Here is a 20,739-nt window from a genome sequence, read left to right on the forward strand (position 1 = left end):
TGACCGTTAGGAAGGTAGAGGGAAGAGGGCTAGGGAGGCCAGTCCTGAGTTGGTACACCCTAAGAAATGTGGCAAGTTGCATGTTGATGGGGATATCAGCTCAGGAGTGGCAGTGCTAGAGCAGGCGCCCTCCCCCAGCTGCCAGGGGAGTGGCAGCTCCAGGAAGGAGGGGGACTGAGACTCAGGAAAGGTTAGACAGGTTGTGGTAGTGGGGGACTCAATTATCAAGAGGACAGAGAGGGCAATCTGTCGAAACGATCGCGGTAGCCAGACAATATGTTGTTTACCGGGCGCTCGAGTTCGGCACATCGCGGATCGGGTAGACAGATTATTGGGCGGGGCTGGGGATGACCCAGCGGTCATGGTGCATGTGGGTACTAATGACCAAGTAAGAGGAGGGTGGAGGATCCTAAAGAACAATTTCAGGGACTTAGGGAATAGATTGAGGAATAGGACCTCCAAGGTGGTTTTCTCTGAAGTATTACCAGTAATTTGAGCCACACCAGAGAGGCAAAAGGAGATTAGGGAACTTAACAAGTGACTGAGAAACTGGTGTAGGAAAGAGGGGTTTGGGTTCCTGGAGAACTGGGCTGACTACTTAGTCGGCTACCGGCTCTTTAGTAAGGATGGGCTGCACCTTAATGGGGATGGTACAGCTCTTTTGGGGAGAAAGATGGCCACCAAGTTGGAGGTGCTTTTGAAACTAGGAGACGGGGGGAGGGCTCAGAAATAGAATCAGCAGCGACAGTAGTTCCCTAACGTCAATTGGGGGGTCTGTGCGGGAAAACCTCAGACCAAACAGGAATAAAAATAATCACCATTCAAAATCAACTTCCACAAAACTAAGAGGGGTATATGCAAATGCCAGGAGCCTAACTAATAAAATAGACGAGTTGGAAATGTTAGTACATGAGGAGGACACAGACCTTGTGGGAATAACGGAAACTTGGTTCGACCCCTCACATGACTGGCTGGCTAATATCCAAGGGTATTCGGTGTACCGAAAGGACAGGGTAGGAAAAAGAGGGTGAGGGGTATGTCTCTATGTCAAGAATAATTAATGTAAGGGTGATAGAGAGGAGTGATATTATGGAAGGGATGAGTATGGAGTTAGAATCCGTGTGGCTAGAACTCTATAGGGAAGAAGTAAAGGGAAAAGTAATTGTGGGGGTTTGCTATAGGCCACCCAACCAAAGGAAGGAAGTAGAGCTGGAATTTATATCACTGTTGGGTAAAGTGGCAAAACTGGAATCAGTCATCATATTGGGGGACTTCAATTATCCCCACATTGACTGGGAAGAGGGGACTACACACTCACAGAAGGCCCGTCTCTTCATGGAAACCATACAGGACAACTACATGTCTCAGTTGGTGGATTCTCCTACTAGAGAAAATGCAGTGCTGGATCTATTGATCATTAATGACCCAGACCTAATCTCATTTGTAGGAGTCTAGGACAACCTGGGCTCTAGCGATCACAGGATGATCACATTTAGCGTAAATAACAATATAACAAGGCAAGAGGGGAACATAAGAACCCTAAAGTAGTAGTAATACACAGGACTTGCCGCTATGGCTAACAGAGTGTGAAATCAGGGAAAGGCTGGATAAAATTAACACAAATAAATCACCAGGCCCGGATGGCGTACATCCGAGAGTACTCAAAGAACTTAGTAAAACTATATCTAGACCACTGCTTCTGATCTTTGCTGACAGTATTATGACAGGAAATGTACCAGGTGATTGAAGGAAAGCTAACGTGATACCGATATTCAAAAAAGGGCAGAGGCATGTCCCGGGAAATTATAGGCCTGTCAGTCTGACATCGATAGTATGTAAACCTCTGGAGGGGATGATAAGGGACTATATAGTAGAGTTTGCTAAAGACAACAACATCATCAGCAGTAATCAGCACGGGTTTACAAATGGGCGTTCTTGTCAAACCAATCTCTTAACATTCTACGAGGAGGTGAGCTGTGAGCTAGATAGGGGGAGACCAGTGGATGTGGTGTACCTGGATTTCGCATTTGATAGAGTTCCCCACAAGCGCTTAATTTATAAAATAAGGTCTGCAGGCATCGACCGCAAGGTTTGCTCTTGGATACGGAACTGGCTAAAAGGGCGTGTCCAAAGGGTGGTAATAAATAGCTCATACTCAGACTGGTCTGAGGTGGTAAGTGGGGTCCCCCAAGGCTCAGTCCTGGGACCAACCCTGTTCAGTTTTTTCATAAACAGCATTGAGGACGGGATCAGTAGTTCGTTATCAGTTTTTGCAGATGACACAAAATTGGGCAGGACAATAACTGCAGGGCATGAAGCAGATATCCTACAGAATGACCTGGACAAAATAACAGAGTGGGCAACGACATGGCAAATGAGGTTTAATGTGGAGAAGTGTAAGGTTTTACACTTGGGGACTAAAACATAAAAGCACTTTAGGGGGGGAACCTTTGGGGCAATCAAAAATGGAGAAAGATCTGGGAGTCTTGGTAGAGGATAGACTAAGCAATAGCATGCAATGTCAAGCGGCAGCTGCCAAAGCTGGCAGAATATTAGCATGCATAAAGAAAGGGATGTATTCCAGAGATAAAACTATTATCCTACCACTTTATAAAACTCTGATCCGACCGCATCTGGAGTATTCTGTCCAGTTCTGGTCGCCAGTCCTCAGAAGGGATGTGTTGGAGCTGGAGAGAGTCCTAGAGAAGGGCAACTAAACTAATTAGGGGATTGGAGGACCTTAATTATGAAGAGCGTCTGCAATCGCTTGATTTATTCTCCCTGGAGAAGAGACGCCTTAGAGGGGACATGATAGCAATTTATAAATACCTCAATGGTGATCTCAGCATAGAAAAAAAGCTATTCAGTCAAAAGGATTGCATGAGGACTCGAGGGCATACAATGCAATTAGAGGAGACGCGTTTTAAGCTCAGGCAACGCAAGGGGTTCTTTACTGTTAGGGCTACAGGATTGTGGAATTCTCTACCACAAGAGGTAGTTTCTGCGGGAAGTATGGATGCTTTCAGAAGACTCTTGGACGTACATCTCAATGATCAGAACATTCAGGGGTATGAGAGATGATTACGGCCACACACACCTACACAGGTTGAACTGGATGGAGTATTGTCTTTATTCAACCTCAACTACTATGATACCATCATCATTAAACCAGGTATTGGTACTTTTGGCAGTGTGGGCAGGTGCCAAGTCCTGCTGGAAAACAAAATTAGCATCTCCATAAAGCATTAAGTGCTCTAGAATTTCCTGGTAGAGGGCTGCGCTGACTTTGGACTTTGTAAAACACAGTGGACCAACCAGATGAAATGACGCCCCAAATAATCACGAACTGAAAAATTTAGCATTTTATTTGGAAATCAAGGTCCCAGATTCTGGAGGAAGGGTGAAGAGGTACAGAATCCATATTGCACAAGGTCCAGTGTTTTCACAGTCCGTGATAATTTGGAAAGCCATGTCATCTGCTGGTGTTGGTCCACTATGTTTTATCAGGTCCAAATTCAGCGCAGCCCTCTAGCAGGAAATTCTAGCGTACTTCATGCTTCTCTCTGCTGACTAGCTTTATGGAGATGCTGATTTCATTTTCCAGCAGGACTTGGCATCGGCCCACACTGCCAAAAGTACCAATACCTGGTTTAATGATCATGGCATCACTGTGCTTAATTGGCCAGCAAACTCACCTGACCTAAACCCCATAGAGAATCTGTGGGGTATGGTCAAGAGAAAGATGAGAGACACCAGACCCAACAATGCAGACGAGCTGAAGGCCTCTATCAAAGCAACCTGGGTTTCCAAAACACCTCAGCAGTGCCACAGGCTGATCACCTTCATGCCACACCGCACTAATACAGTAATTCATGCAAAAGGAGCCCCGACTAAGTAATACAGTAATTCATGCAAAAGGAGCTCCGACTAAGTATTGAGTGCATATACTGTACATGGACATTTCTGTATTAAAAACACTTTTTTTTATTGGTCTTATGTAATATTCTAAAATATTGGCCTGGGTACACATGTGTTACGATGGCTGGACGCCATATTCTCATGTCAATCTGCTGCAGTAAGGGTGAATGAAACATGCTCTTAGTATTTTAACTTAAGTAATGGAACCAGACAGGGGTTCCCGGCTTTCCCCCCTAATCTCTATTTGGAGCCGCTATTATGTACCATACATAAAATTTTCAGACATCTGAGGGTTGACCGTAGGCTCCAGAGAATAAAGAGGCAGGATTTGCAGAAGATTACAGCTAATGCACCTGTGACTACTGGCTCTGCAGCCTCTCCATTTGTCACAGCAGCCATAGCGCCCACCTCACTTTTACTTTCAGAAATTCACAAATATCTCAGACCTGCAAATATCTTAGACCTGAAAATCAATGTATCCAAATCAGTAGCACTCCACTAAATTTCCCCATCCCCAGAGCTAGACAATTAAAAAGAAGTGTGTTTTTTTTTTATTTTTTTTATTTGGTCTAATTTAATCACTCAAATGCGACATGCTCTTAACACCTGTTCATAATATTTTTCTCATTCCTAGGTGAATTACTGCAATCAAAATGAATATGCTCCCTAAAATCTTCTCTACCTATATCAGTCACATGAGTCAGGTGGTCTAAGTTTAGCACAACTTTGGCTGTGTTATGTCACTAGTAGACTAAAGCCCCGTACACACGAGTCGAAAATTGGCAGGGAATTTTCGGCCAACGTTCGATCTGCCGATTTTCGGCTTGTTAGTATGATGCTTCCGACAACCAACTCCGACTTTTCGGCCGAAAAAAATCTGGTGTGCAGACTATAAAATTTTTGTTGGCCGTCAATACAACGGCCGATTTTCGTGCAGTCAGTACAGATTTCAACAGGGAAAAATCTGATAAGCAAGACTGGGCATGCTCAGAGAAGAAAAAACACAAAGAAAACAAACCAACACATGACATCACTTCTGAAGTAGAATTTTGTTGGCCAAGAAAATTCATGTGCAGTCTAGGCACATTCCAACCAACAAAACTTGGACAAAAGTCGGACGATCGGTCGGCCGATAATCGTTGCGTGTGTACGAGGCTTTACTCAATCAGCGCAATGGAACAGTCCCAACTCCACAATCCCACGGTTAGTTTTTGAAAATAACTACATTTTCCCCCCATTATCTCCCAGGTCTACTATGGTCCAATAAAGTATCACTCCGCTTCATTTCTTCCCGCAACGCCATTGTCTCTCACTCCATAAAACTTTGGAATAAATGAAAAAAGGCTGGCCACTTGTGTCCAACCCCCTTCCTTGCATGTCAGCATATCTTGCTTCCTTTTTGCGTTTTGACTGCCCCATCTCTGCAGTCAGGCACACAGTTCCTTAATACCTAAGGAAAATTTAGCGTACGGTCTAACACAACACACTTTCACATACAGACTCCACCGCATTCACATTAGCTGCTTCTCACAGCATTACTGCAAAACACACATCACTTCTTTTTACTTACTGTTTCTGGTCCGCGAGGATCTAGAACTCTGCCTTTTATGCCCATAGCATTTCACTACCATATGTAAAATTGGGGTGATCAGACTCAAGCAGTAGTTGCGTTTTCAATGAGTTTCACCAGTCCAAAAAGATTTAAGCGAATGATTTATTTATTTATTTTTAAATAAAACACAGAAGAGTTCACAAAAGACATCTGTAGCCCACGCAGGGAGGTTCCACCATTACTGTAACTTGCACAATAAGTATTCTTTGGCCTCCTGGCTTTCTGTTGCCACACGACTGTTTCAGGCCTCAATCCTAAGCCTTAGCCCTGCTCCTCAGACCAATACAAATAGTGCCTTAAAAACAGTTGTAAACCACTGGCTCTTTTTTGGGGAACCTGCAAGGTGAAGCCATATTGTGCTAGTATGCATCACATACTAGCACATTATGTTAAAACATACCTTAAAACAAAGACCCCCCACCCCGAGAAGTCCGCGCTGCAGTGGCTCCTTTTCCCGTCTTGCTTCCGGGTTCGCAGAGTCTGGCTCTGACTTGCCAGAGCAGCGATGATATCACTCCTGCGCATGCACGTGGGAGCCGCTGTTTACAGGTGGCCGTTCCTTTAGAAAGCATGCACCAGTGATGTCACTGGCTGCATGTAAGGTAAATATCTCCTAAACCGTGCATGGTTAGGAAATATTTACACCACCTATAGGTAAGCCTTATATTGGCTTACCTATAGGTAAAAGCAAAAGATGGAGGTTTACGTCCACTTCAAAGACAAGCTCTCTCACAGCTTACTCACAATCAGCTCCTTGTTGCTCTGTCACAGACTACATCTGCTTCCTGCAGCCTCTCTGACTTCTAGGGAGCCCTCCTGTCTCCCATGCGCAGACGGTTGGGCAGGGCCCGGGGCCCTGAGCTCTAGCTCTGAGTCTGCGTCTAATATAAAGCCAGCTCACACCTGGACAATCAGCGGGCATAAACCACCCATCTTCCAAGTAGCAGGGGGTCACACTGCTACAATATATATATTTTGATGTTGGCTCATCTTTCTTCTATAATATACAGTGTATATATTATATATATATATACACTATATATTATATAGTATATGGAGTATCAGAAGCAATAGATACATTTTTAAAACGTTTAAGACATACAGAGAAGTGTTGATCATTTGCAAGTACAGGCACACTTTCATAATTTTACTGTGTTTGCAAGTGTCCTTGTTTTGAAGAAAGTTTTGTGACTTTTATGTATTCAATACATATGTAATTTATTCATTTATCTTTAAAGACTTTTTTTTTTCAACATAAAATGTAAAGTTCAGATATACATGAATAAATGAAAAACGAAAATCAAATTACATCATGTAAAACTCTTAAATACTATAACTGATGGAAAAATATTCTTTAGTTTATGCAGTTCTTCATCTACAGCTTTGCAGATTGATGCATTCACAGAGTAACCGTAGAAAATAAATAGCTCAGATTAGCAGTACTTCTGTCATCTAGTTTTCTGAATAATTCCAGAACCTATGAGAAATAAAAGACAACAGTCACAATTCAAAATGTATTGTGGTTAGTTATAAAAGCTTGGATAAACATGCACCTGTGCACAGACTACGTACAATAAAGTATTTACATATTCTGAACAGGCAATAAAAGAACTTTAACCACTTTAGGACCGGAGGATTTTCCTGCTTTACGTCCAGGCCACTTTTTGCAATTCGGCACTCTGCGAGTTTAACTGACAATTGCGCAGTCATGCAACGCCGTACCCAAACGAAATTTACGTCCTTTTTCCCCACAAACAGAGATTTCTTTTGGTGGTATTTGATAACCTCTGCGCTTTTCTTTTTTTGCGATATTAATAAAAAAATGCGACAATTTGGAAAAAATAACTATATTTTTCTACTTTAACAGTTAAAAAAAATCCAATATATTAAATTTTTGTCATATATTTAGGCCAAAATGTATTTAGCTACATGTCTTTGACAAAAAAATTCTCAATGAGCGTATTTTTAACCGCTTTAAGACCGGAAAATTTTACCCCATTCCTGACCAGGCCATATTTTGCGATTCGGCACTGCGTTACTTTAATGGACAATTGTGCGGTCGAGTGATGCAGTACCCAAATTAAATTGATGTCCTTTTTTCCCCATAAACAGAGCTTTCTTTTGGTGGTATTTGATCACCTGTGCGATTTTTACTTTTTGCGCTATAAACAAAAAAAGAGCGACAATTTTGAAAAAATAAAAATATTTTTAACATTTTTTTATATGAAATTCCCCCCCCCCAAAAATGTAATAATCAAAATCTTCTAACATTTTGGGCCAATTTGTTTTCTGCTACATATGTTTGGTAAAATAATCGCAATAAGCGTACTTTGATTGTTTTGCGCAAAAGTTATCGCAGCTACTAACTACGGGAAATTTATGTCATTTTTATTGTTTTTTTTTTTAACTAATAATGGCGGCAAACTGGCGGCGATCTGCAATTTTTTTTGCGGGACTGCAACATTGCGGCAGACAGATCGGACCCCTAACTGACATTTTTGACACTTTTGGGGGTACCAGTGACATTACTACAGTAATCAGTGCTATAAATATGCACTGTTACTGTAAAAATGACACTGGCAGGGAAGGGGTTAACTTTTATTGGTGATCAAGGGGTTAATGTATGCCTGGTGCTTACTGACGTGTGTGGGGGGTGGGGACTGTGTGACACAGGCACAGATCGCAGGTTCAGCTATGCTGAATCCTGTAATCTGTGACTGTCTGTCACATAGGAGATCCGCCCGCTTTGTTTACACAAGCGGGCGGATTTCCTCACTCGATCCCCGACGTTCGGGGAAGAGCGGCGGTGATCACTGCCTCTCCTCCCCTGGCCCGACTCCCGCTGTGTCTGAATAATGGGGGAGCGAGCCTCCGGCGGCGCGCGCTCGCCGCCCAAAAAGGGAGAAGTCCAACTTTAACGATAACGAGCCACTTTGTCGCAGTACACTCAATGTGAGCGGTCGGTAAGTGGTTAAGTGCTGATTCACATACATGCGATGCGGGAACCCTGCGAATCCACTGCAGGTTACCGCATTGCATTCAACTCGCAGGCAGTTCACACTACAGAGTTAACGACACCCCCAGATCAGTTTGCATATCGCAGTGCGAACTGTCAGTTCGGACATGAATCGGATTGCATAGGTGTGACCCACTATGCAATCCGATTCTGCTGCGGACCCAAAGAAGGATCCTGTGTGTGTTGTGTCCGAATGCCAATGCAAATTCAGCCATACAATCTATATGGCTGAATTTGCATCGCACAGACATTGCATGTGATTTTCAGAGCAGTGCGCTCCAAATCACATCCGATATCTGTCACCGCACTCATGTGAACCAGGACTCAAACAAGTTTTTGATAACCTCTGTAGCTGTTGCCATTGAGGAGAAATTCATCAAGTTCACAAGATAAGCACGCAAATTGCAACTTCCCACCCCTTATTTTCTATGGCAGCATAAACTTGGCAGCCCACCAACTCTGTAAAACAGGTGCATATAGGTTGAGTATTTGTTGTATTCTTTGAGGATGAATTACTGTACATGCAGCCAAAAATATCAGTAATGGCTTGTTTTAAAATGATTTTACTGCTTGTTAAGAATAAGTAACTACATAAATATCCATGTAGGTATAGAATTCTATGCACTACCACTTAATATAAGAAATAGGAAGCAGCTGTTCACAACTTAGTGTCCATTCACACTGGTACGACTTGTCAGCCTGACAAGTCGTGCACTGTCGCTCCCACTGTGTAGTACAGGACCCGTTCTAATAGGAGTGACACAAGTCGCTCCGACTTAGAAAAAGGGTCCTGTACTACTTTGGGGCGACCTGGAGGTGACTTGCATTGACTTCCATTATGTGAAGCCCGTGCAATTTGCGTCGAAGACCTAATGTGAACGGGGACGTAAGGTGTCCCCTCATCTAAAATTCAATTGTTTACAAATATGAAGTAGCGCTAGGCTTCAAAAACTAAAAGGCCCCTTTCACTCATGCTGTCCGTTTTATATCCATCTGTTTACGGATGAAAAATGGACATCAATGCATCTCTATGGAAAACAAATGTAAACGGAGGATCATCCATTTACATCAGTTTACATCAACATCAGTCATCATCCGTTATTTTTTTAACCAATCAAAGCTCTATTTTTCTTCCGTTAAAAAAAAACGGATCTGACGAAAAACTAATGTAAACTGACAAATGGTTTTTGCATTGGTAGTGGATGTAAAAAAAAAATGATGAAAAACTGATAATCACTGATGAAAAACTGATAAATACTTCATCCATTTTGACAAGACTGAACTGATGAAATGAACGGTCCACATGTGTGAAAGGAGATGAAGAGATATTAAAACTACATGAAGAATTGCAAACAGTAATATTACATGTGTCTGATCCCTCAAGGTAATTACTGAAAAATAATAATGTTATCTACTGAGTTTGTACTCAAAGTGCCAGTGCTGCAACAAACTTCTCGTCAAAGTGTGCAAAAGAACCCAAATAAAAATTCTTATGTCTTCTCACAATCCAACATGAAAATATTAGCCCTACTAGGTATTGTAGACAAAACTGTGAAAATAAACAAAAATAGATTAACCATTAATCAATGTATTAATTGCTACATGTCCACATCTGTATATGACAATTTGTACATTGTTTTTTGTATACCATTTGTAATTTGCTACTATATTTCAGATACCACTTAAAGTGTTACTGTGACGGTATTCACTATCACTGGTAATGAAAGACAGGTACTTAATGGACACTGAGAATATGGTTTGGATTACTTCATGTCTATTAGGGAGACAGGGTGACCAAGAAGCCCAGTCTGGCCTGCCCAAACCAGACTTCCACAGACTGATCGGCTATGAGAGCTTCATGCGCCCTGCTGGGATAAACTTACAAACTATGTGGAACTTTGTCAAGGAGGCTGCCAGGATGGATTGACTCTTTGAGACATGTTACCGAACTAACTCAGGCACAGACCGATTGGAGGTCTGGTACCTGTTTAGTCTACCTTTGGGGGGGGGGGGAAATATGTGACGGTACTCACCATCACTGGGAATGAAAGACGGGTAATTAATGGACACTGAGAATATGGTTTGAATTACTTTAAATGGGACAGTAATATTTATCAACCATATATCTCAAGAAATATATGAAGACTATTCCTGACCTGTCTGATTCTGAACATGTTTATTGAAAGAGCTAATCACATTAGCTGTTCCATGTTCTTCAATGTCAGAGACGGACAGTCTGTCACTGGTGGTCTCTTCCTATTCTCTGTGTATTAAGCTTTGATGTGTTTTCTGTTAAGCTGTCTGTCCAATTGTTAATTGTTAATGAACTCACATGTTGTTTCTGTCCAGATGGCTAGATAATTAGTTCAGGTTAATTATATTTCTGTACACAATTTCATCTGCCTATGATAATGTAATCAGGCACCTAACCTGTGTGTGATAATTTGATCAGGAGGGGGATGTCCATGCTGTATATATTCTGTGTGAGACTGTTCATTAAAGGAGAAGGTTACAGAACTTGTACAAGCTAAGTTGCCAGCTAGTTTTGTATGGGAGCGGCTAGAATATTTGATATCTATGTTCAAGACTGGAGGAATCGGTATACTGATGGAAGTACACAAGCACAGTGTGGGTTGCAGTTCTGTTACAGTTACTAAACCCACAACAGTAAAATCTGTCTGTAGATGGAGAATGTCCGGGTCACGAAAGAATAAAATAGAGAAGTGGCCCCATGGGATTGTCACCCCTAACACCCATTTGTTTTATAAATAAATTTTACTTTTAATAGAGGGCTATGATGATTGTTAAGTACATGTCTCTCTATGGCTGTGTAGCACCCTCCTAGGTAGATGCTAGAAAAAGCATTTGGTAGCTCTTTTCTGCTTCTCAGGAGAGCCTGATCTGTTAGTTTGGTCTGTCACATGTTTCCAGGTGTGATTTATTGGATCTAAGGGAGTCTCCCCACTGTGTCCAATAAGGGAGCTTGTTGGACAGTGGAGGAAACCTTACCAGTAGCACACCAGGGTTTATGGCTGTCCCAGTGGGTGAGCAATAAATCTGGAGGGAGCATGTGAAAGGGTGACTTCTGGAGGGAGCAAAGTCCCAGGAGGAGGTGGGTGGCTGTTTCTCCTCCTGCAAGGGTGAGGAAGGTGGTTTGGGCAGTCGGCCTAGTGAACCAGGTGTGGAGCTGAGCTGCAGAGGATCCAGAGTGCTGACAAGTGGAGCTGCTGGCAGAATCATCTTGGGAAAAACAGTATCGTTAGAACCAGGAGATCTGCCTAAGGGTCTGCTTAGGAGAGGGGACCACTCCAGAGAAGTCAGGGAATCAAGGAGCTAGCTCACACAAGGAGTGTATCAGTAAAGGGGGTGCCGTGTAGTTGACCCTGAAGATTAGGAACAAAGGGGGTGCCAGGAAGGGCCCTGAAGTTGTTCTGCAGTACAGTCCAGTTTACCTCAGGATACATTTAACCTCAGAAAGCTCATTCAAATATACTTCACAGCTAAGGGCAAAGTGATACAGCGGCCTATCCGTGACTAGCGTTACTCAGCATTTTCAAATCGTCCCAGTCTATTGTGCATAATGTATAAAGTTGGAGTATCCCACTCATTCCCTTCTCCTATCCAAGTTCCAAATAAAAACACAAAAACCAAAGCTACCGGACTGTTTCCTGACTGAGCTAAAACACTTGGGAGAAATGTCAAACTGTCATGTTGTTGCTAATGGTAACCCAGGGGAACCCGTAACCAGCAGCTCCCAAAAGAGTAATGCTACATTTGCTTTGCTGGTTCTTTCTGTTTTGTGTTTCAGGTGACAAGCTGCTTGCTGTTGCTAGGATGATTTACTTCAGCTGTTTAGCACTGGATTAGTGACAAATCTTTTGGCGGGAAACATCCAGCCAATGAGTGTAACCTTTTACTTATAGCCTCTCCTCTCACTGGGCGGAGTCAGCATTTACCTCAGGTCTGTCAGCAGGACTCACCTCTGGGTTCTCCTCAGCCTTCCGTCTGGATCTTTTGACTTACTCTCCCACCCTCCCTCCCCCTTTGCTATTTCCCCTCGTCGTGGGTCCACTTTTATGTAGCACTGCCCCCTCGGCTGCTGAATTTCTCACCTTTCAGGTCCCCCTGGGTTACCAATAGCAACTTAACACTTTACTTTCCTGGCTCAGTCAATGAACTGTTTTTGTTGTTTTATTTTAGATTGGGATGGGAGAAGGGAAGAGTGGGATACTCCAACACTTGAACTATTCACAATTCTGAGGACTTCTATCTTAGAATGCGGCAAGGCCGCAGATTCATCCTGCCACTAGATGAATCTGAGGTAATGTTCTTTATAATTTATCTTCAGGGCACACGCCTAGTACCCCTTTTCTATCCACCAGCTGGCACCCATTCTCTGACTACTCTACTCCGGAGTGGCCCCCTTCCTGGTCAGGCCCGTAGACATGATCCCCTGTACTCACGATACTGATTTTCAGGTTCTCCAGTGTCTCAACTCCTCCTAGTCAGCTCTCCTGGACCTCTGGGTTCAGCTCCACACTTCTGGCTCACCAGGCCGACTGCCTGTGACCATACACCAACCACTGCAGAAGAGGAGGCAGCCACCATTCTCCTTCCAGGACTCTGCTCACCAGCCAAAGACCCCGCAGCACATGTGCTCCTGGCTTTTATACCACACCCCACAATGCACCGAGATAGCAGTCTGTGCCAATCACTGGGGCTGTATCAAAGCCTGTGTGCCCATTAGTCAGGTTTCCTCCACTATCCAATGTGCCTCCCCATTGGACCAGTGGGGACACTCCCCCAGACCACATGAATCACACACTGAGCACATTGAGCAGACCTAACTCACAGATCCTGCTCTCTGTTAAGCAGAGTGCAATATAGAATTGACCTGCTGCTCCTCTCATAGGCAGACAGAGCCAAAACTATACTCACTCTCTAACACCTACCTAGAATGGTGCTACATTTATGTGGGTAACGTCGCCCGCTTTGTGGGTGGACAGTGTTTGGTACACTGTTATTGGTATGAGTCTTGAGTCTTAGTGACAAAGCATGTTGGTCTGTTATTGGTTAACAACAGTTCTGTTTAATATTGAAGGTCTATCTTTTTGGGTAATGTCACCCACATTGTGGGTGGACAGTGGTTGGTAAACTGCTATTTGGTTGGTATAAGATATTTTGCGGCTTGAGTCTTAGTGACTAAGTATGTTGGTCTGTTAATGGTTAACAGCAGTTCTATTTGGTATTAATAGTTAAAGTTCATTTCATTATTAAAATTGTTTTAACCCAATAAAGGGGCAGCGGCCTAAACTTCTCCACAATCCTTGTTGTGTGTTTATTTTATATTTTAGGTATGTTCTTATGTTATGATGGGTGTTAATGGGGTGTACAATCCCATAGCATCCTTGTTATACTCACTGTGTAACTTAAGTGAGTAATCCTCTGCATTGTGTAAAAAGGCTGTGTGACCCTGTATGAACAGATTCTTCCCCTGCTGCAAGTTCACTCTGGACAAGTCCAGATAAGTACAGTAAGTGTAGTTCATCTGCACATGCTCAGTTTGGTCTCTATTGCTCAGAGAACACTTCCTGGTTTAGCTGAGCTATTCAGGTCACATGGTATTATCACACCTTTGGGCGTGTAATGTATACAGATCCTAAATGACAGCCCAGTCTTTCCCTCCTCCTCCATGCCCAGTAACTAAAAAAGAACAGTGGGTGGGATGTCACATCTTGATTGATGGATATTTTTTTTTCTTGGGGCCAATTAGCACTGTCCAGACATGTTCAGAAAGAGAATTAAGGGTCTTGAAGCCTGATAGGACAATCGTAGGAGAAATGAAAACTCCTACAAACTACCGGCACTCACTGATACAAGTCACAAGATTGCTCTAATTGCTACAGTATATACAGCTGATGATAAAAAGTAATTTATCAGTTTATATTTTATTAAAATAATTGCATTTCCATGTCCTGTGTACTGTAGGAGACCAGATATAGTGAATGCAGGATCTGGGTTTAGTAACACTTTAATGCAGGCATGTCCAACCTGCGGCCCGGGGGCCGCATGCGACCCAGAGCCCCAGGCAATGCGGCCCACTGCCCCCTGACAACTAATTTTTTTTTTGATGGGGAAGAAGGAAGTCGGGTCGGGGGCACAGCCACAGCAGCTTTCAACGAACTGTAGGCAGAGGCTGCCTCGGAAGGGATCATCCTCTAGTTGTGTTAAATTAGTGCTGGGGGGGGCAGCAGCGCGGGAAGGGCACGGCGGCGTTTTATTACTTATATACCTTAACTATAGTTTATATTTTATATGCGGCCCGAGAAAATTTCTCTACACTCAATGTGGCCCAGAGAAGCCAAAAGGTTGGACACCCATGCTTTAATGTGTCCCTCCTGAAGAAGCGGTTTTCAACCTCGAAACATGCAGGGGTGTATGGAGGGGTGTACGAAGTGTCAGTGGAATTAGACCAACTCTCAATATCTCTTCCTTAATTTTAAAATGTATTTGTTCTTTTCTGACATGTTCAGATATGTTGTTATTTTTACCCTTTTGTATAAATAAAATAAGCTTTATTTTTACTTTCTGTGTACTGTGTCTGAGGTACCGAGAAAGTCCAATTTTCTTTTTTTGGAGACTTTTAGGGGGAATGGTCTCCTTTTCAATTCTTTAACCACTTCTGGACCGTAAGGTTTTACCCCCTTAATGACCAGGCCTTTTTTTAGCAATACAGCACTGCGTTACTTTAACTAACAATTGCGTGGTCGTGCTATGCTGTACCCAAATTGAATTGATTTTTTCCCACAAATAAAGCAATGAGACATTTCCTGGTCTGCGGCTGCACATAAATGTTTCACTGCCTGTGATTAGCAGTGTGCAGTGTCAGCTTCCTGGCGGGATCAGACATGTGTGTTGGGACTAGGACCCCAAACACCCCTAAACCCATCTCTATTGGTCATGTATCACCAAACTATTGCAGGTATGATTGCTGGCACAGAATGCGTCTAGTCAGGTAGTTCCAGAGAACCATGTAACCGCATTGTTATTGGTAAAACTACTTTGTAACATTTTGTGTCCAGCATAATTTCCCCATTGTAACAAGTGTCTTTGCTATAATTGCTCTGTTAGGTTATAGGATAGTAGGTTGAACTAACTGACTAACTGATGCCTAAATAAATAATAAAAAAAAAGAAAAATACTCAGTGCGTAAGAGTCTGTATAATATATCTAAGAGATCCCTTAGATTGTAAGCTTCTTGAGGGCAGAGACTGATGTGAAATTACAATATGTACATTTAGGTCTATATATATTTGAATACAGGCACAATTTTAGTTTTTCAGGTATTTACCAAAACACATTCAAGCTATAGTTATATACAGTATTTCACAAAAGTGAGTACATCCCTCACATTTTTGTAAATATTTTATTATATCTTTTCATGTGACAACACTGAAGAAATTAAACTTTGCTACAATGTAAAGTAGTGAGCGTGCAGCTTGTATAACAGTGTACATTTGCTGTCCCCCTTAAATAACTCAACACGCAGCCATTCATTTCTAAACAGCTGGCAACAAACGTGAGTACACCCCTAAGTGACAATGTCCATTTGGGGCCCAATTAGCCATTTTCCCTCCCCGGTGTCATGTGATTCCTTAATATTACAAGGTACGTTAAATTTGGTGTTATCGCTCTCACTCTCTCATACTGGTCACTGGACGTTCAACATGGCACCTCATGGCAAAAAACTCTCTGAGGATCTGAAAAAAAGAATTGTTGCTCTACATAAAGATGGCCTAGGCTAAAAGAAGATTGCCAAGACCCTGAAACTGAGCTGCAGCACGGTGGCCAAGACCAAACAGTGGTTTAACAGGACAGGTTCCACTCAGAACAGGCCTGGCCATGGTCGACCAAAGAAGTTGAGTGCATGTGCTCAGCGTCATATCCAGAGGTTGTCTTTGGGAAATAGATATATGAGTGCTGCCAGCATTGCTGCAGAGGTTGAAGGGGTGGGGGGTCAGCCTGTCAGTGCTCAGTCCATACGCTCCACACTGCATCAAAGTGGTTTGCATGACTGTCGTCCCAGTAGGAAGCCTCTTCTAAAGATGATGTACAAGAAAGCCTGCAGTTCACGGAAGACAAGCAGACAAAAACACTGGAACCATGTCCTGCATTCTGATGGGACCAAGATAAACTTATTTGGTTCAGATGTGTCAAGCGTGTGTGGGTGAAACCAGGTGAGCGGTACAAAGACAAGTGTGTCTTGCCTACAGTCAAGTATGGTGGTGGTTAGTGTCATGGTCTGGGGCTGCATGAGTGCTGCCGGCACTGGGGAGCTACAGTTCATTGAGGGAACCATGAATGCCAACATGTACTGTGACATACTGAAGCAGAGCATGATCCCCTCCCTTTGGAGACTGGGACACAGGGCAGTATTCCAACATAATAACGACCCCAAACACACCTCCAAGACGACCACTGCCTTGCTAAAGAAGCTGAGGGTAAAGGTGATGGACTGGCCAAGCATGTCTCCAGACCTAAACCCTGTTGAGAATCTGTGGGTCATCCTAAAACGGAAGGTGGAGGAGAGCAAGGTCTCTAACATCAGCACCGTGATGTCATCATGGAGGAGTGGAAGAGGACTACAGTGGCAACCTGTGACGCTCTGGTGAACTCTATGCCCAAGAGGGTTAAAGAAGTGCTGGAAAATAATGGTGGCCACACAAAATACTGACACTTTGGGCCCAATTTGGAATTTTCACTTAGGGGTGTACTCACTTTTGTTGCCAGCGGTTTAGATATTAATGGCTGTGTGTTGAGTTATTTTGAGGGGAGAGCAAATTTACACAGTTATACAAGCTGTACACTACATTGTAGAAAAGTGTCATTTCTTCAGTGTTGGCACATGAAAAGATATAATAAAATATTTACAAAAATGTGAGGGGTGTACTTACTTTTGTGAGATACTGTATGTACATCCAAATCTGAGGAAGGGTTTAGAAATGACAGCTCTTAAAGCAGTTGTAAAGGCAGAAGGTTTTTTAACCTCAATGCATTCTATTCATTGAGGTAAAAAACCTTCTGTGTGTAGCAGCCTCCCCAGCATCCCCTAATACTTACCTGAGACCTATCTTTATCTAGCGATGTCCACAAGTCCCTCGGCTGTCCAGGACTCTCCCTCCTGATTGCCTGAGACACAACAGTGGCGCCATTGGCTTCTGCTGCTGTCAAACTCAGTTAGCCAATCAGGAGAGAGAGGGGGGACCAAACGGCAGCTCCGTGTCTGAACAGACAAATGGAGCTGCAGCTCGACTCGGGTACCACCATAGCAAGCTGCACTCAACAGAAGGGAGGGGTCAGGAGCAGCGAAGAGGAGGATCCGGGCTGCCCTGTGCAAAACCACTGCACAAAAGAGGCAAGTATAACACCTTTGTTATTAAAAAAAAAAAAAAAAAAAAACACACACGATACGTTACAATCACTTTATCTGCCCTTTTTCAAGGGACCAAAAGTAATTGGACAATTGAATCAAAAGCTGTTTCATAGCCAGGTGTGGGCTACTCCTTCATTATTTATTCATCAATAAAGCAGGTAAAAATGGCCTGAGTTGATTCTAAGTGTGGTATTTGTATTTGGAATCTATTGCTGTGAACCTACATCATGCGTTCAAAGGAGCTACCGTGTTACCCCGAAAGTAAGACCTAGTGGTATTTTTGGGGAGGGCTGCAATATAAGCCCTACCCCGAAAATAAGCCCTAGTTTAGTGTTTGTAAAATCCTAGGATGCACTTTATTAGTGTTTTAAATAATGTCCAATGTGTGTTTTTGTAATATAACACTGTGAAATACCTTCCCTGCATTGCTGCTCCACTCTCGGCTGATTCTGTCTCTTCTCATACCTTAGCTGTCCTGTCAGTGTCCTGTCAGAGGGGGATATCAGCTCCCCTCTGCAATGTAACACAGAAGAGCTGAGTGTTCGCTTAGAATTGTGAGAAATACCTTTACATCGGCACTTCCGTGACCCCCAGCTGTCAGCGGGGGAGAAAAGGGCGGCAGATCATCTGAGCCCGGAGCAGCGATGAAAAAGGTATTTCACACAACCGGTATTGTAATCTAATCTACCCTGCGCTCTGTGTAAACTGCAGAGGGGAGGCTGATATCCCCCTCTGAGTCTGACAGCCACAGTATGAGAGAAGAAAGACAGGAGAGAGTGGGAGATTACTGTAGTGTAACACAGAGCAGTAATGAAGGTATTTCACACAATTGCATTACAAAAACACACACTGGACATATATAAAACACTAATAAAGTGCATCCTAGGATTTTATATACACTAAACTAGGTTCACACAGGATTCTTGGCATGCAGAGAGGGAAGAGAGGGACAGCACATGAAAGTAAGACCTACCCCGAAAATAAGCCCTACTGTGTCTTTTGGTGCCAAAATTAATATAAGACCCAGGCTTATTTTTGGGGAAACACGGTATCCTTGCAAGTGAAACAGGCCATTGTAAGGCTTCAAAAACAAAACAAATCCATCAGATATTTAGCAGCAACATTGTGGCCAAATCAACAGTTTGGTACATTCTAAAGGAAAGAAAAATTAACACACTGGTGAGCTCAGGAACATAAAAAGGCCTGGACGTCCACAGAAGACAGTGGTGGATGATCGCAGGATCCTCTCTATGATAAAGAAAAACCCATCCAAGACATCCAGACAAGTGAAGGGCACTCTCCAGGAGGTGAGCGTATCATTGTCAGAGTCTTCAATCAAGAGAAGACTTCATGAGAGCAAATACAGAGGGTTGACCACAAAGTGCAAACCATTCATAAGCCTGAAGAAAAGAAAAGTCAGATTAGACTTTGCCAAAAAAAAACACCAAAAAAAGCCAGACCAGTTCTGGAAAAGCATTCATTGGACAGATGAAACTAAGATTAATTTGTACCAGAATGACGGGAAGAAAAAAGTGTGGGGAAGGCAAAAAGATCCAAGGCATCTGTAAAATATAGTGGTGTGATGGCATGGCATGCATGGCTTCCAGTGGCACTGGGTCATCGGCGTTTATTAATGATGTTAAAGAAGACAGAAGCAGCTGGATGAATTCTGCAATGTTTAGAGATATACTGTCAGCTCAGATTTAGCCAAATGCAGCAAAGTTGATTGGGCGGCTCTTCACAGTACAGATGGACAATGATCCAAAACACACTGCAAAAGAATCCCAGGAGCTTTTGAAGGAAAAGAAGTGGAATATTCTGCAATGGCCAAGTCAAGCATCTGATCTCAACCCAATGGAGCATGCATTTCACTTGCTGAAGGCAAAACGACCCACAAAGAACTGAAGACAGCAGCAGTTAGAGCCTGTCAAAGCATCAGAAAGGAGGAAACCCAGTCTCCCAGTCTTTGGTAATGTCCATGGGCTGCAGACTTTAGGCAGTTATTGCCAGTAAAGGATAATCAACACAATATTAAAAATGAACATTATATTTAGGATTATATTCATTTGTTCAATTACATTTGAGCCCCTGAAAATGGGGGGGTGAATGTATAAAAATGGTTGCAGTACATAAAATTTGTACTTGATATTTATGTTCAACCCCTTGAATTAAAGCTGAAAGTCTGAACTTCAAATTCATTGGGATTGTTTCATTTTAATTTTATTATGGAGGCATACAGAGCCAGAAGTATGAAAATTGTGCCGGTTTCCAAATATATATAGACCGAACTGTATGTAAAGCACTGCATAATATAAGTAATAAAAATAAGGGTTCAGAATAAGCTTTATGGCAGGAATACATTTTAATACATGTTACTTAAATAAACCCAAGAAACAAAAAAGAAAAAAAAAAGAAGGTTTGGTAGCCTTCTCATGGAGATACAGTATATTCACCATATCCTCTCCTTGATCCAGAGGCGCAGACTGTAACCCTATGGTTAGCTAGTTTAGTCATATGTTTTATTTACAAGCAAGCCCCACTTCAAAATTTTGCAATGCTTCAAAATGATAAATTCAGCAAAAGGTGTACCTGAGGTGCTGGAAGCATCTGAAAGTTCTTTCTCACTGCAATTAAAAAGAATAGTTTAGGTTTAGAAGCATATGGTTTCTACACATACATATTTTTAAAAGTTATAGAAAATGATTCACATAGACACAATTTGTCAAAACTCCTTGTTGCATAATTATGACAACAAAAAAA

At 42.6% G+C, this 20,739-nt stretch overlaps 1 protein-coding gene across 3 annotated transcripts in view; it reads right to left on the reverse strand.

The window, feature by feature from the left end:
• Positions 1-20,739, reverse strand: part of LOC309553636 (FYN-binding protein 1-like) — a 649,087-nt gene that overhangs the window by 75,877 nt on the left and 552,471 nt on the right. For 2 of the 3 annotated variants that reach the window (XM_082254926.1, XM_082254925.1), the window contains 2 exons: positions 20,569-20,603; positions 6,902-7,007 (listed from right to left, as the gene is read on the reverse strand). In XM_082254926.1, the coding sequence (XP_082111052.1) occupies positions 6,979-7,007; positions 20,569-20,603 (64 nt within the window). In that variant the 3' untranslated portion in view covers positions 6,902-6,978. Of the gene's footprint in view, positions 1-6,901; positions 7,008-20,568; positions 20,604-20,739 lie in introns of those variants that run through there. The other variant, XM_082254927.1, reaches the window with a different exon arrangement.

This window comes from Pelophylax lessonae (genome assembly GCF_965119305.1).
Source record: "Pelophylax lessonae genome assembly, chromosome: 1".
In the NCBI taxonomy this organism is placed as follows: Eukaryota; Metazoa; Chordata; class Amphibia; order Anura; family Ranidae; genus Pelophylax; species Pelophylax lessonae.